The 16,077-nt window shown below is 53.1% G+C and overlaps 5 protein-coding genes across 5 annotated transcripts; 1 reads left to right on the forward strand and 4 right to left on the reverse strand.

The window, feature by feature from the left end:
* Positions 1 to 232: 232 nt before the first annotated feature.
* COCSADRAFT_39641 (uncharacterized protein) lies at positions 233 to 2,490 on the reverse strand. The gene is made up of 4 exons (XM_007704885.1): positions 865 to 2,490; positions 546 to 587; positions 407 to 499; positions 233 to 358 (listed from the first exon to the last, which is right to left on the reverse strand). The coding sequence occupies exons 1-4, from the start codon at positions 2,143 to 2,145 to the stop codon at positions 311 to 313; spliced, it is 1,464 nt and encodes a 487-aa protein (XP_007703075.1). The 5' UTR covers positions 2,146 to 2,490; the 3' UTR covers positions 233 to 310.
* A 3,118-nt stretch (positions 2,491 to 5,608) lies between these two features.
* On the reverse strand, positions 5,609 to 6,923 carry COCSADRAFT_237446 (uncharacterized protein). The gene is made up of 4 exons (XM_007705112.1): positions 6,775 to 6,923; positions 6,407 to 6,513; positions 5,919 to 6,347; positions 5,609 to 5,858 (listed from the first exon to the last, which is right to left on the reverse strand). Exons 1-4 carry the CDS (start codon positions 6,805 to 6,807, stop codon positions 5,810 to 5,812), a joined length of 618 nt encoding a protein of 205 aa, XP_007703302.1. The 5' UTR covers positions 6,808 to 6,923; the 3' UTR covers positions 5,609 to 5,809.
* A 227-nt stretch (positions 6,924 to 7,150) lies between these two features.
* On the reverse strand, positions 7,151 to 9,187 carry COCSADRAFT_149274 (uncharacterized protein). Its single transcript, XM_007705113.1, has 2 exons — positions 8,200 to 9,187; positions 7,151 to 8,061 (listed from the first exon to the last, which is right to left on the reverse strand). Exons 1-2 carry the CDS (start codon positions 9,036 to 9,038, stop codon positions 7,380 to 7,382), a joined length of 1,521 nt encoding a protein of 506 aa, XP_007703303.1. The 5' UTR covers positions 9,039 to 9,187; the 3' UTR covers positions 7,151 to 7,379.
* Positions 9,188 to 10,022: 835 nt separating this feature from the next.
* COCSADRAFT_237465 (uncharacterized protein) lies at positions 10,023 to 12,381 on the forward strand. The gene is made up of 6 exons (XM_007705114.1): positions 10,023 to 10,481; positions 10,546 to 10,644; positions 10,701 to 10,768; positions 10,834 to 11,180; positions 11,232 to 11,301; positions 11,357 to 12,381. Exons 1-6 carry the CDS (start codon positions 10,117 to 10,119, stop codon positions 12,241 to 12,243), a joined length of 1,836 nt encoding a protein of 611 aa, XP_007703304.1. The 5' UTR covers positions 10,023 to 10,116; the 3' UTR covers positions 12,244 to 12,381.
* A 573-nt stretch (positions 12,382 to 12,954) lies between these two features.
* Positions 12,955 to 15,773, reverse strand: COCSADRAFT_237470 (glycoside hydrolase family 55 protein). The gene is made up of 3 exons (XM_007705115.1): positions 15,624 to 15,773; positions 15,394 to 15,573; positions 12,955 to 15,341 (listed from the first exon to the last, which is right to left on the reverse strand). Exons 1-3 carry the CDS (start codon positions 15,682 to 15,684, stop codon positions 13,213 to 13,215), a joined length of 2,370 nt encoding a protein of 789 aa, XP_007703305.1. The 5' UTR covers positions 15,685 to 15,773; the 3' UTR covers positions 12,955 to 13,212.
* Positions 15,774 to 16,077: the final 304 nt, after the last annotated feature.

The following is a 16,077-nucleotide window of genomic DNA, read 5'->3' on the forward strand; positions in this document are numbered from 1 at the left end:
CGTCTTCATTCGCCGATTTGGCTTAGTCATAGCTCATAGTTACAACACGCCGAATAAGGTAGGTCTACGCTAGTTCAGAAGCACGCTAAATTGCTTGTCAGGAGTTAAAGAGGAATCACTTCGTTGAACAAGCAGTCTTTTTGTATAATTTTTTATTCATTTGGTTCTCTTTTGGTGGAGAGGGGTATTCGATGTTGCTAACAAGAGGAGAGTCATTATTCATATTCAGAATTCTCGCATCAATCATAAACAGCACCTGGCTGCAGCCCTATAGTAGGCATAGGCTCCCTAGAAGTGTCACTCGGGCATTTTAATACATTTCTACAGTTCTTCGCGAAGTGTAGTTACACCAATCACACTAGAAATAGTCAGCATGTAGAACGCCCTTGTCATGACTTGTACACACCATGGTGTCAGAAGAAGCGTCATTGTCTTCACGGCAATACTCATTATTGCACTTCTTGCAGGTCCGAATAAAGAGCTCTTTGCAAGTAATGCACTGCCGGGTATTAGTATGATAAAAGTGAAGGCACAGGGGCACATACCGTATGGCCACAGCCGAAACAATCACGCCTTACACCGATAATCTGCAAGTATCCACATTAGCCTATTTCTTGCCTATAGATGGAGCACATACCTCGACGCGCAAGTGGCGATTTCCAGGTTGCAGTTATCCAATAACCAGGCTCCACGGCTAATCTAGAGAAGACTAGGTTCCGGAATCCAGCTACTTCGTAACGGCCTCAAGGTAATCTCGCTCCCCGCGCGCCAAGGTAGGGTTCTTCACCCCCACATCCCGTTGCTGCCAGCACCAGCCATCATTTCTGAAGGCAAGCACTCTTCCACACAGAGGTCCATAAATACCTTGGTCTTTTGCTTTGGGAGCATGCGAGTGGTCCCATCGGATTGGAGGTTCTCTACTATCTCAGTTTGCTGCAATTCCGTACGTTGGGCGGTAGCAGGAACCATGTAACAATCTTCATCCCACCACTTGTGACACCTCTCGCACCAGCGGCCTCTGAGACAGTCTTCGCATCGTACTATGAGAGGCGGAGGGGTGGTTCCGTCAAGAGTATGTGGTATCTGAGCAGCACGGACAGTGCTGCCATGTAGCGGAACAGGACTTAGTAGTGGATGATGAGCCGGGCTGGAGCTACCGAACACGGCTGGTCCTTCGGGGGAGGAATGGCATGTCTCACAGCCAGATGGTCCCAGGGCAACAGTGGCAATCGAAGGCCGGAGGAAAGCTGCTGGATGATGAGCTCCCGCAACTGAAGGGTCCCTAATGTACGCTTTGCTTGGGTCGTGTCGGGGACCTCTACAAAGAACAGCATCGAAAGCAATAATGCCGGCACACTCCTGGACTATCTCTGCCCATTCCGGAGAGGGACGCTTCGATATAATCTTTCCGGATGACTTGTACCATTTGTCTTCTGTCCGTGACAGCGCAACGTCCAATGCTTGCTGTGATTTCTCGTTCCACTGTGCTCCAATCTGCGCTCCTCTTGACGACATGACCCCTCTCGGCACGGGCGATGGTTGCCTCTTTGTCGGAAGCAATGCAGGACGCGGAGGAGGGTCGCGGGATCCAAAGAGATAGATGCCCTTGACTCGAGGCGTGCCCTCGGGCCTTGACGGACGTACAGCATATCGCAGGTATTGTTGAAGCTTGCGCTCGTTCAAGTTCTTCACTTCACGAATAGAGAGCAGGCGCACATTGAATCTCTCTTCTGTGAGCAGGTCTTTGACAAGCTCTGCTGTTACGCTGAGCCCGTCTAGCACCAAAGTGTGGACATTCTGGAGGACGTGGATCTTTTCGAGTCTGTTGAAGATGTGTCGTAGAGGACCGCTGTAGAAGTCGTCTTCAGTGAGGGCTTCGTCCATGCGTTGGGCACGGAAATTGACGCCGCCGACATCCAGAGGGCCGTCAGAGGGTACAATGGCAGACTTTACGGTTGAGAGATCAAGGTAGCGGAAAGCCTCTGGGGAATGGATGATAGCATGGTGGAGGGACTTTGAGGTTCGGGACAGATTACGGAGAGCAGAGACAGGGAGATATGGGGCAGTTTGACGTATAATTAAGGTATTAGAGAGAAGGTCCGCCAGGGAGGTAGGAAGGTCGTGGGTGAATGTAACAGGGCCCATGGCGGAAGGTCAAGGAAGGACAGGGAGAGAAGCTGGCCAGCCGGATTAGACGGGTACTCACCGAATCTTTATGACAGCGAAGAAGGTTGCCCAGACTGGGGGCACGTGCCTTGATCTGACACTGCGGGAGGGTGCTCGCACTCGGGATGAGCAAGAGGATCGACTAATGGACGTTGAGACGCTGCAGAGGTTGGTTGGGGTTGCGCCGGACGTGGGGTGCGCGGCCCCTGTGGCGATCGCAAATACAAGACCCTGCCAAGAGGGGAACAGCCAGCAATTCGCAGATGTCTGCAAGATCAGGCGGCGATGAAGCATGCCTTGGAACACATTTTGCAGCCAAGGCCGTGTCCAAAGGCTTAGGTGTTTGACACCGGAAACATTAGCAAGCCGCTGCTGCGGCATCGCAAGCGGGCGCCGTGACACTGCCAGACGGGCTATCTGCCCCGCCTTGGCCAGTTACGGCAATGAATCGCCATATCGAAACATGGAGGTACATGGAGTAGTGACCGGCAATATTGCATGGCCCCTCGCGGCTAATGCACGCCTAAAGACTGAAGGCCCAAGATAGATGGGCCCAAATGTGCAGTTGAAACGAGTCCTTCCCCGCCATTCACCGGAACCTCCCACGCTGCTGCACGCGTCTCCCACGCGCGTCTCCGTCTTATCGATAAGCATCGCGGTTCGGAGTTACTCTACTGGTTCTACTAGCAAAGGTAAGCTATGACGCCACCCATCACCGAAGCTTCGAGCAGAGCCGCATATGTCAGCCGTCGGTGACTGACAGAACTACTAGACTTGGTGCCACCGCCTCATGTAGTCTTGTGTTGGCAGAGTCCTTGCTGGTTGTTGTCATCGTCTCTTTTTTTTCTCTTTGCAATACCCCCTCCGTCATGAACCCCGAGGCAGACCCCGCTGCAGCAGAGCTCAAATGGTCCGGCCAGTACAACCTCGCTAGTGCAACCCGAAATGCGCTTCCTGGCGACAAACTCCTCCTGCCGCCTTCAGCGCTAGAACAGCTGCTTGCTGCAGCACCCGTAGTCCATGTCGACGCGAACCAGCCCCACTTGACTGCTTTCGATCCCTTCAATCCATATACCTTCAACGCTGAGCGATATGCGCGGGCGCAAGCGCAGGACCGATTTCAGCAACTACCCCACCCGCTTACCTTTCGTCTGGTAAATCCGGACAATGGCCGAGCCGTACACGCAGGTATTCGCGAGTTTTCGGCGGAAGAGGGCGAGATTGTGCTGAGCAGCTTTTTGAAGGAGGCCTTGGGCATCCAAGAGCGATCTGCAGAGCCCTCGAGAGATGCGAGCCCAGACAGTGACAAAGATGGAGACCATACCACGGAAAACGGAGTAAACAAGCCACTTGGCAGCGGCAATAGCGACGCCACTATCAAAATTACCGTACATGCCAAGCAGCTACCTAAGGGCGCCTTTGTGAAGCTGCGGCCTTTAGAAGCAGGCTACGACCCCGAGGACTGGAAGTCGCTACTCGAAGAACACCTACGATCGAACTATACAACGCTGACAAATGGTGAGATTCTAATCGTGCATGGCGGTCGAGGAGTCGGCGGCAAGCGCGAGGAGTTCCGCTTCTTGATTGACGGCTTCAAGCCTGAGGGAGAGGGAATATGCGTCGTAGATACGGATTTGGAGGTTGATATTGAGCCTCTGAACGAAGAGCAGGCACGCGAAACCCTGAAAAGGATAGCAGCTAAGAGGCACCGTGCGCCTGGCACCGAACAAGGCAGTTCAACCGGTGGCACCATCGATATATTCAATGCACAATCTGGGCAGATACTTGAAGGCGAGTATGTTGACTTTGAACTAGCATCTTGGGACCGATCTCAAGGGTTGGAGATCTTCTTAGATGAGGTTGACGGCGAAGACGAAATTGATCTTTTCGTTAGTCCGTTCTCTTCACGCCAGAGAGTTCGTCCTCGGGAAGAGGAGCACGTCTTTGCAGATATGTCTAGTCAATATCCCAAACGCATACGTTTACAACCTACGAACATCGAGCTTGAAGAAGCAGAAGCAATATGGATCTCAGTGCACGCATATCCATCCGCATCACCCTCCACAACACCAAAGTCCTTCCACCTGAGGGTCTCGATATTCGATCCAAAGGCCGAAGCCGAAGGCAAGACTGGAGACTCACATGAAGTAAGAGAAGACGAAGTAATCTGCAAAAACTGCAAGCAAATCGTCCCCAAAAGCTCCCTCTTCCTCCACGAAAACTTTTGCCTCCGAAACAACATCCTCTGCCCCCAAGGCTGCGGCCAAGTATTCCAAAAGCGATCCAAAGCATACGAAACCCACTGGCACTGCCCCCACGACACTTTCACGGGAAACACACCCCTCAGCCACCAAAAACACACCGCATACTACCACACCCCGCAAACCTGCACCGCATGCTCCCTCCCTTTTCCTTCCCTCCCCACCCTCGCCCACCACAAAACAACCCTATGCCCCGCCAAACTCATCCTCTGCCGCTTCTGCCACCTGCAAGTCCCACAAGAAGGCGACCCAAGCGACCAGTCCCCTGAACTCCTCCTCTCAGGTCTAACCCCCCACGAACTCGCCGACGGAGGCCGAACCACAGAATGCCACTTGTGCGGCAAAATCATCCGCTTCAGAGACATGGACACGCATCTCCGCCACCACGATCTCGAGCGCTTATCCCGGCCCCCGCCGCGGCTCTGCCGCAATGTGAACTGCGGTCGAACCCAGGATGGAGCAGCTAAAAATGGAGATACGCGTGCTGGGACGCGCAAAGGACAGGGTCCAGGCAATGACATTGGACTATGCAGTACATGCTTTGGTCCCTTGTACGTCTCGCTGCATGACCCAGAGGGTAAAGCGCTACGCCGCCGTATCGAGCGGCGCTACTTGAGCCAGCTCCTCACGGGCTGTGGAAAGGAATGGTGCAGAAACGAGTATTGTCGCTCTGGACGCAAGAATCTGGGCCAAGGCGATCAGTCGGTGGCGACCAAGGATGCTATCCCCCTTGTTAAACCTTTCTTGCAGGGTATGGATGGGAGGGGGTACGAGACGCCGTTGCATTTTTGTGTTGATGAGCGCGCGCAGAGGTGGAGGGGTCTGGCGGAGATGATGGCGGCGGAGAGGGGGGTTGAGGGGAAGGGCGGGTACGCGCTTGAGTGGTGTGTTGCGGCGCTTGAGGCTGAGGGCGGGGATTTGGATAGGGCGAGGAGTTGGCTTAAGGGGTGGGCACCGCAGAGGGCTGAGGCGGGTCAGTGAGGGAATGTTGTATGAATTTTTGTCGACCAAAGATGATGGGCATGTTTTAGACGTATGATGATGATGGGCATGTAGCATAGAATATCGATAAGATACCCTGTACTAATCAACGAGGAATGCTGTGTGGAAAAACAAGTTGACTTGTCTTTCGCTTGTCATGTCATCTAACAAGCTGGATTGCTTCTTTACCAACTTCAATCGTACCTCATTCATAAGGCTAGTCCTTAAATGGCTTTAAATATCGCCGTTTCCCTTCAACTCCAATATATGTCCCTGCACGTTAGTGCCCCGATGCCAAATCATTTATGCTTTTTCTTTCCTTGCCATGTCCACCCCCTACGTCCGCGTCAGTCCGGGTATATCTATTCGCTGAAGCGTGCACTGAATGGCTCCGTCGTCTATTACTTGGACTCTGCCTCCTTGGAGTGGCGGTCGTGCTCGTCAATGTCGCTACAAACATATGTCAGTGGTCTGTACATGTCAATCTATAGATGCAGCATATAAACGTACGTAGCTTCCCAAGGGTAGTTGATCCAAACATCGCCCACAGTCCTGGCGGCGATGTAACGGCCCTGGAGAATCTCTTGGGGCAGTTGACCCTTCTTCGCCTTGTCCTTGTTGTGTAGAACAAAGATGGAGAATTTGGTCTTCTCGCCCTCGCGTCCCAGCTTCTTGACGGCCGCCTCAACGTCCTTTTCCAGCTCCCTGACAGCGTACTCGAGCGTTGTGCGGGTGTCGTCTACCTCATCGACAATGAGGACGTTCTTGCCAATCAGGTTGGCCATCTCGAGTGAGGACAGGTCAAGCCATTGTGTGCGTGTTACTTTTGTGCCGGGGGTTTCGACTTCGGAGTCAGGGCCTGAGCCAAGCTGCTCGTAGAGGGAGAGACCGATAGCTTGGATGGGAATGTTGGGGCTATCAGGCTTCTTGAGGAAAGATCTGGGGTGATGATGTTAGGTTCATGTGCTATGAGGTTCAAACAGACTGTGAGCGCATACCGCAGAATGCGCGCGGGGACATAGCCTCCACCGCCAATAGCGATCATGAGATTGGGCTGGAACTCATTGAGGATCTTGTCAGCTGCCTCTTGGCAGAGCTTGTGAACCTGTGGAGAGTCTATGTCAGTGTCTGGCTGAAGCCTGGAACCTAAGAGTGTTGCGCTCCGACTCAGTATCACAATGATATGACTGGAGACGTTGATCAAGGTCTTCCTGTGCGCATGCTGCGCTCGTTAAGAGCACAAAGACTGTGCGACTCTCGGAAGCAAATACTCTTGAACTATTCTTGCCCGCCCAAAAGTATACAAGGGGAGCGCATGAGCGTGGGCATGCGCGGGGTGCATGGTTGCACATGAACAGCCACTTACCTGGTTGTACGTGACGTAAACCTTCTCAACCATTGTCGCGGATTGTTCGAATTGCCTCTGGTCTTGTAACTAGATATGAAAATGTCAAGAGAAAAGTGTAGACAAGCGGCGGAAATTATTCTCGAGAAAATAAAGGAAAAAAAAAGTCTGTAGCCGCGGTAGCAGTCAAAATAGTTACCTACTTAGGTAGGCAAGGTTAGAGCGGCGAAGGCCGAAATTCAATGGGTGGGGTTTTCCTGTGCCCCGCGCTATGTCAGGAACCAATCAGGTGACCACAGTGGGTTTGATGCAGGCAATTGCTTGTATGATCATTTCACCACCCAAACAAAAACTCCAAGACACTGTTAAGAGTGGACAACAACACTAGTAGTAGCGTGACAGGTCTAAAATTCTCCCCCATTGCTTTTGCTGGGCAATCTTGGTAATAGTCTAACTCTAGTTTTCTATGGTGGCGAAGTAGTGCCAGTAGTCGCTAACAGAAATGGTAACGTGACCACTCCAAGACTTCCACACCACGGCAACGACGTCCGCAAAGATATTCGGGCGGCCATCTCATAGTATAAGAATGATGCTCTTAGTCGCGTTCACAGAGTCCGTCGAACGTACTAACTCAAGACTCTAATCGTTCCGTTCATGAAAGAGGTGCATCCCATTGTTGGTCGAACAAAGCTTCCGTGGAAGCACAGCAGATATATATTTTCAGACATAACTCTGACGACATACCTTTCATGGACAAATAAAGGCTCTGTGGGAATATTGACATTTGTGACTTCGCTGTAGGGGTCTGAAGAGATTGGTATGCAGGCTGCTTTATCCTGTGTACCCATGAAGGTGATGATATTTTTGGTTTCCACGGACGGATGGAATCCATACCAAGTATCCTTCCACCAAGAAGCTCGATAGTCATTAATGCCGCGGGGGCTATTACTGCGATGTATCGGGTCCTCCCATACTCTCAAGTCGTTGGTCTTTGTATCGAATCTGAGGAGTAGGGAGACAATCGAAGCGTTAGGTGGTTGAGAGTTTGGATTCGTTGTGTTCACACGTGCCGCAAAGACGTTGCCTGAATCGTCTACTGGGACAAAGGGCGTTACGCCGTGCCAAACCAAAAGTGGTCTGAGCTCTGGAAGACTTGGAGAGAAAGAGCTAACGCAATGGCCCCGAAAAGTGTATCTGGCACATACAAACAAGGTTTGATTTGGTGTTTCTGTAGGCGTGTCCATGACGAACATGAGGATGATTGTCTCGCTCTCGGGTTGTACGAGAGGTGCTATGTGTAGCAATCCTCTATGAACTGGTTAGCTGTGCATGCGGTCACTTGTATTTTGTAGCTGTGCTACATGGACAACGCCTGAGCCGGCTGCCGCAATATGTATTTCTGTCTGGCAAAGGTAGTGGTAGTAGCAGGCAATCCATGGCACTCACCTCGGGCCGTGCGTACTAAGAAACATGTCAGAGTCATGGCTAATGGTAAACGATGTTCCCCGCTGTGTATTGTAGTCCCAGATGAAGACAGATATGTGCATGTCAAGCGAGGCAAGGCAGGCTACGGTACTCCGACGACAAGTCACGTTCTGCAGGTAGCTTGCGGAAGGCACCCTGAATTTCTTTCGCTGCGAGAGGGTGGGCAGCTCGTAGACGTAACACATGTTGGCGGCAGTGACAAGCACCACGATTTGGTCCGAAAGCACCAGGTTAATCAGTTGTTCACGTGCTTCTCCGGCTACGTGGCCAAGGTCCCAATTTTGCAGATTGAATATACAGGCAACACGCATTGGTGATGTCTGCGGGGTCCCGGACAGCCATACAAGGTAGTCACCAAGCAGGCTGGGACAGGCTATCTGTTCGTCTGACGTTATCTTGTAAATGCCGAGTGGTCTTCCGGTACGGAAGCGGTGGATTCTCCTGGCTGCGCGCTGGCATAAAGTGTCATGTTCGAAGTCACTGGGATTCGCCACACCCTGGTACCATGAATTGAGGCCGGCCTTGAGCACAGGGAGGCTTTGAAGAATATAGCGCCACCGGGTTGAGACTATTTGGAAGCGATAAGGGGCGGCGGGATCCAAGTGAGTGAAGATATGAGCGACCAACTCGATGGGCAGGCGGCCAATAATGTCAAGCTGGAATGAGCGGGAGTTGGTCAGAGCATGGAGGTACCTCCACTCGTAGGGAGTCAGCTCTGCCGTCAAGAGGGTCAGGGCCTGCTGTCTCTGGGCGTGATTGAAATGGGTGAAGGTTTGGACGAAATCGGCCATGATGACCATGGGCGGATTAGTCAAGAGGGGCAATTGGAAGGTTGGTCGAGAGCTGACGGGGGCGGGGGATGGAGTCGAGGGTTCGGCGGGTGACGTTTGGCAGGGGAGGGAGGGAGCACGGGGCAGCCATGGCGAGTCAGACAGCAGGTGTGGCGACCGGGAGAGAGGGAGTGGGAGGGAGGAAGGGAAGGAGAGGTGCAGGACACATGCTTACATACTACACACATGTAAGTGCGTATGTGTGTGGGTGTAGGTGAAGGTGTAGTAGAGCGATAGTGGTAGTACTTGCATGGTAGACGCATACATGCATGCATGCAGCCATCCATATCACATGCTACATACATACACAGGACATAATGCATAACTACGTGTATTAGATAGATAATAATAATACACAGTACGCACATAGTACTTAGCCATCGCCGACCCCGCACCGGAAACGGCTGGTGTTTTCGCCAGATTGTCGACGGCGTTTCAGTGCATCAGCCTTGGGATCCGCCATAGTTCTGCGGCAGCGCTCCCGTTCCGTCGCGTGAAGCACATGCGCATGCACGCACAGTAGCAGAGGTCGCTCAGCAGTAGGCGAGGCCGCTTGGACGCGGCGCTCGGTCGCTCCCCATCTCCTATTCCCATCCGACTGCTAAGAACAGCGGCGGCCGCTCCCGATCGACAAAGGAGCCGCCGTCTGCCATGCCGACCTTTCTGGAACCAAAATTCCACGCCGCCTCGCCCATGCACTAGCACCGCCCTCGCTGGCTGAACAGTCCTGTCCTGTCCTGCGCTCCCCCCCCCCAGGCCTCGACTCGACCCAAGTGCTTGTGCTTGCCCTCGCCCCCGGCCTCCCACCGAGCATCCTCGCCGCCCGCACTGCAGCCCCGGGTCCCTGCGTTGCTTGCATCTGCCTCTACGTCGAGTCTCGCTCTCGCACTGACTCTGTGCGAAACGCTGCTGAGCTGCCTCGTCGCCCATCTGCAATCCCACCCGTTTCACCCCGACCAACATTGCAACAACCTCGACACCACCGCCGCCAGCCCACGCGCAACCACCCTGCGCAAGCTCGACTCCCTCTCCCCACTCCCTCCAAGCAATGGCTTCGGTCGCCGAGGCCCGCTCCACGCCCTTCTCCGCCGATGCACGCAATCCCAAACTCCACAAGTCCATACCCATTCTGCCCTCGTCCTCCTCGACACTCGCGCCCCCAAGAGACCCCATGGACGTGACGCCCTCAACCTCGTCCGCCATGGGCCCCCCAGCCATCAACGGCCCGCCCGCCACGGATCGCACTCCCCAAGGCCCCTTCCAGTCCCAGGCGCAATCCCATGCGCAAAGAGAAGGAGCCACCGACTCGGGCAATACGTCGCCCAATGGAAATGCTGCCCCGGCTGTGGGCGCTGCTGCCGCTGCCCAGCAGCCAAAGGTCGTCCAAACCGCCTTCATACACAAGCTGTACAAGTGCGTGCGCCCTCTATATCACCTGATGCTTTCCATGTGCGCCCCGACACTGACCCGCCAGCAGCATGCTTGAAGACCAGAGCATCCAGCATCTCATCTCCTGGGCCAGCACAAACGAAAGCTTCGTCATGTCGCCCTCGAGCGAATTCTCAAAAGTCCTATCGTACGTCCACCGGGAGCTAAGGCCCTTTTCGACTCAATCTAACCCGCCTTCCCCAGGTCCTATTTCAAGCATACCAATATCTCGTCATTTGTTCGCCAATTAAACATGTATGGCTTTCACAAAGGTCCGTGTTGGAGTGCTTCTGTCCCCCCTTTTATGTTCCATCACATGCTAACCCTGTCACTGCAGTGAGTGACGTTTTCCACACCGGATCCCCAGACACTCCGTTATGGGAATTCAAGCACGGAAATGGCAACTTCAAGCGCGGCGACTTGGTCGGCCTGCGAGAAATCAAGCGACGTGCCTCGCGACACGCACTCATCCATCGTGACTCCTTCTCCACGCCAAAGCTGCCCCAGGGTCCCCCCGCTGGCCAGCCAGTCGAGCCAATGCCCGACCCAACCGAGTCACGCCTACAGAACCTGGAGCATAGCCTGTACGACATGCACACGCGCATGCAGCGCTCAGAAGAAACTTGCAATTACCTCAATCAAAAGAGCTTAGTTCTCGCAGAGGGCATGATGCGATGTCACCAGGTACGTCAAATGTGTCTAGACTGGATCTGCAATGGCTAATGTCCCGATTAGTGGAATCACGATCTCGCAAATTACATTATGGCCATGGTGCCAGACCCAGAAAACCCTATCCATAGGGACGGTATGCATCTGCACTTAAACCTTAATTGCGCGACACTCGTGCTGACTTGTTCCAGTCGCCATGATGCAGCGTGAAATTAGTCGACAGACAGACATGCTCCGCGCACTGGAAGCACCTGAGGAACCCCTTTCCGCACGGCAATCCTACTTCATGCAAGTCGATAGCAATAACGGCCCACCGCTTTCACCTCGGCAGATGCCACAAGACAATATGTCAGAATCAAGGCGAGGCTCCTTGGCGAGCGTTTCACGCCAAGCACCATACAAGCCCCCGGTTCCGGCGCATCTCGCCATATCTCCGCGACGGTATGGCTCAATAGGCGCGGGTAATTTCTCTCCATCTTCCGCCAGGACCCCAGTTTTGCACCAGCCACCCCCACCCCCGCCTCCACCTCCACCAGCGCCGCCTGCTATCCAACAGCCGGCATCTGGTGCTACATTGGGAAGCAATCTGGCAGCAAGCAGCTCTTCCCCACCTTATAACCTTTATAGGCGACACACCTCTGCAGATATCCGTACTCATGGCTGGCAGCCGCAGCAGCAACAGCAGTCCAATGCTCCGCTTCACTCGCCCTATGCATCCGGCCACAACTCTACACAGTGGCCCTCGTCACCACACCGGCCCCCTGTCGGAGGCGGAGATCAACAACTCCGTGACGCTTTAGAATCTTACCAACTACCCCGTGGTCCACGGCAAGTACCGTCGAGACATGGCACTCCTCCTGGGTCAAATGACCCTGTCCCATCTACTCTTAGTGCCGATAGCGGGTGGACACTTCCGGGCGCTCGATACCCCTTCAAGGGCATCGACACGCCTGGCCCACCTACAAGACGATCCAGTATGGCGTCTAACGTGCACTCACTACTCAATCCCGCTGAAACCGCCGAACGCGACGATGAAGATGACCCAGATGATGCACGCAAGCGAAAGCGTCTACAGTGATGCATATAACACTTCTTGTCAACAATGACTACTACGTTCTCTTTTTTTTGCCTTGTGTTATTGCGATTGTGAATATTCGGGAACTCCCGGCGTTCGATTGCGCACTCTTTTCTTTTCTTTTTCGTTGAATAATCGCTCTGTCCTCGCAACTTTCTTTCGCTATTTCTGTTGTTGTCGTTGTCATGCTAGGGCAAACGGCTCCAATGTTTTTCTTTTATTTTATTTTTCCTATTTATCCTTCGAAACTATGCCTTTTGTTTCCACGCTCGTCAGGAAATGCGGGAAAGAGAAAGATATGGAGGGGCGCCCAATCTTTATGCTGGCATCGCGACTCGCATCTCTCTGGTCATATATGAAAGGATATTCGTCATCGTTATGATCGTTGTTTTACTTTTTTGGTATATGTGGAAGTCGCACATAACGACGTGGTTCTGTCTGTTCTTTGCTTTTGTTCCTGCGTTGTCAAGCTTTTGGTTGTTTTTTCCCTTCTCGGGCGTTTTGGGTGCACGTGATATGCTTTTTTTGTTGAAAAAGGCAGAGATGGTAATTAGCTTTTGGTCATCCCAAAGGACACAACGTTGATAGCAACTACTTATATAGCCAGTTAGGAGCACGCTTTTCTTTTGTTATGAACAATTGTATTTCGCTACCAAGAAAGCTCCCTTTTTTCCCGTTCAACTGTCTTGCTATAAAACAGCAAACGTGAAAGCTTTTTTTTTCTCTTTGCCAGTGTTTGCAAACAAGAAAGGCTATAGCTATGCGAATGGAGAGAAAGCGACTGTAAAGTGGTTGAACCCCATATTTGCCCAAAGGAAGGGAAAAAAATGATAACTACAAACAAAGAAGGAAAGCCGTCATGTCTCATATCCATCATCTATGTACCGTTTCCAATCTCCCTATCCGCGAAAGAGAGAAACATATATATATATACTAAACCTCTAACCCCCTATCCACTTCTCATCCAGATGTCTAAAATCCATAGCTCAAATACCCAATGGTAGTAGGATAAACACTCAGATTATCCTTCCAGTTCGCCTTATCCTGCCCCGCAGCCGTAACCATCCACTCAACGCCCACCTCGCTGAACCCAAACGCCTGCACGCTAGACGAGCCCTCAATACTGAGAATGCGGGTCTGGCAGTCGCGGAAGCCGTTAGGCGCAGTAGGAGACGAGCAACCAACGTCGTAGTTGTGGAAGAAGGAGTAGAGACCGCCGCCGTAGATGAGGACGTTCTTTGCGTCTAGCAAGCGTAGACCCCATGCTGATGTTTGCGAAGAAGAGTATACGGGATCAGAGTATTTGGAAGAGGAAACGTAAGGGAGAGGCGCGATGGGTGTGGGTTGGAAGTACGGGGTCTCGGTTTGAATGTAGCCCGCGAAGATGTTCTGTGCAGCGTTGAATTGGTACTGGTACATTGTGTGGTGCTCTGCGCCGTTGGCCCAGATCCAGACATTGTTAGCCTCGACGTGGAAGCCGCGGCCGGTGTAGATGTTGATGCGGGTCGAGTCTGCGTCGTCGAGGTCGTGGTCGGCGGTCCAGAACCAGTTGTTCTCAAAGTATGCGCCGTTTGCGCCCTTGGTGACGTGCACGTTTGTGTGGGCGGAGAAGCATTCAGGCTTGACTTGGCCGAGGACGGCGGGGCACTGGGCGACTTGTAGGTTTGTTCCCTTTGCGCCGCCGATACGGGTGTGGACGTCCCAGAGACCGGAGCCGAGGGCGGTGTTGAGGTTGTACTGGATTACGATGGCTCCTGGGGTCGCGCCTTGGGTCTGGACAATCATGTCGGACCACTCGATGCTGCCGGACTCGCCGGGCTTGCCGATCTGGATGATGGGGACCGGGTTGGCTTGGTCGCCGAAGGTGCTGCCAGAGCCCATGATGGCGGAGAAGATCTCACCGACCATGCGGGAGCCGGGAGGGACGTAGATGGTGTTGGTGACCTTGTAGACACCGTGCTCGAAGAAGAGAACCTTGTTCTGAGATGCGGCCTGAGTGACAGCAGCCTGGACGGCGCGTGTGTCGTCAGTGACACCATCACCGGTTGCGCCTGCACCGCGGGCACTGATAAAGCTTGATGTGCTGAGAGTCTCGTACTGTGGCTTCGACTTGGAGTAGAACTTGCCGTTCTGAAGGAGACCAGTAGGACGAGTGGCGCCGCTGATGGCGCCCTGGAACTTGGATGGGCCAGATGCGTTGGGTGCGTACTTGTTGCCCTGTCCCCAGGTTTGAATGGTAAGGGAACCGCCAGCAAGAACAGTGGCACCGTTGCTGACAACAGCGGCGGGAACGTTGGTGAGCTTAATGTTCTCAATGACGAGCTGGCCGGAACCGGTAGGGTTGCTGGTCCGCGACCAGGCCGAGTCGACAAACTTTTGGCAGTTGGTGATCTCAGAGTCGATGATGACGGCGGAGCCAACCTCCTGTTTGCCAGCAGAGCCACCGTTACCCATGGAGAAAGCAGTGCCGCAGTCGCTGATCTGGAGACCAGAGTACAGCCAGCCCCAGTTCCAGATTTGTGAGATACCAACGACAGCCTTGGAGATCTTGATGTTACGCATGGTGAACTGCTGATTGCCAATGTTCATGCCGTACAGACCACCAGTGATGTCGAGGTCGGCCATGTGACCACCAGATCCATTCTCAACAAAGATACCAGCGTGAACAGAGTTGGACGCCTGTGTCATGCGGATCTTGACATTTTGGATGGTAGTGGCTTGAGAGGCGGGCCAATGGATAGCCTGGAAACCCGATGTCGGTGCAACAGCAGTGCCATCGATGATCAAGTTGCGAATTTGGCGCAAGAACAAGTTGGTCGAGATCCAGCCTGCATCACCGTTTTGGTTGCTGTAGGGGCTTCCGTCGATCAGAGCAAGAGCTTGGAGTGAAGATGCAGCCTTGAGGACGGGAAGTTCGCGGGGGTTACCGATGAGCGCTGTCATGTAGTAGAAGATGATGGGCTTGTTGATGAGATAGGTTCCAGAAGGCACGTAAACAACAGCTGGGCTGTCAGTCGACGAGTCGCACACCCATGGGCCGCAACGGCTGCCGTCAGAGATGGCACGGTTGAAGGCATCAGAATCATCAGTGACACCGTCACCTACAAACTGGTCAGTCATATCCTTATCACCATCAATGTGAAAGTCACTTACCCTTCGCTCCATAATCCTTGACATTTCGGAAGACCTTGTAGTTTGGGTTGCTGTTAAAAGGGGCTCTGCCTTTGCCGGACAGGTCGTTCAGCCAGTAACCATCTACTATAGCAGCCGCAGCTTGAGCAGCATCAAGGCTTCCACTGGAGTCGGTAGTGTTATCAAAACGCCTCTCAAATGCTACAAAGTGTTAGTAACCTGGAATCGCAAAGCAGAAGACGTCTTCATACGTATAGCAGCGGCTTGAATGCCGACTGCACCCAGGCAGGCGAGCAAAGAAGAAAAACGCATGCTCGTGAACTTCAGGCCAGCAAATTTCCGATTGAGCAGCAAAGTGAATCGAAAGACACCTTGTAAAAGGAAATGTCGAGCGTAGTAGAGATAGGAATGTCTCAAATGCAGGTGATGCTCTCTATTTAAATATGCTGTGTACACACTCCTTGTAGCCCCGGTTTTACCATTGTGTAAACGCGACGTTCACTACACCGGGTGGATCGAGGACGAACACTCCCCGGAGCAGCTCACAAACAGGCAGGACCCGGTCAGAATTCCCTACTGGCTCCCGCTCAAAGGTCACACGGAGTGATGGTTTGCACTCTTGGTGCGCGACTACAGATGCGGCCATTTGGGTGGCTCCATGTCTTGTGTCTTTCTGTATGGTTGGAACCGTCTAGTTCAAGTGGC

This window comes from Bipolaris sorokiniana (genome assembly GCF_000338995.1).
Source record: "Bipolaris sorokiniana ND90Pr unplaced genomic scaffold COCSAscaffold_13, whole genome shotgun sequence".
Lineage (NCBI taxonomy): Eukaryota > Fungi > Ascomycota > Dothideomycetes > Pleosporales > Pleosporaceae > Bipolaris > Bipolaris sorokiniana.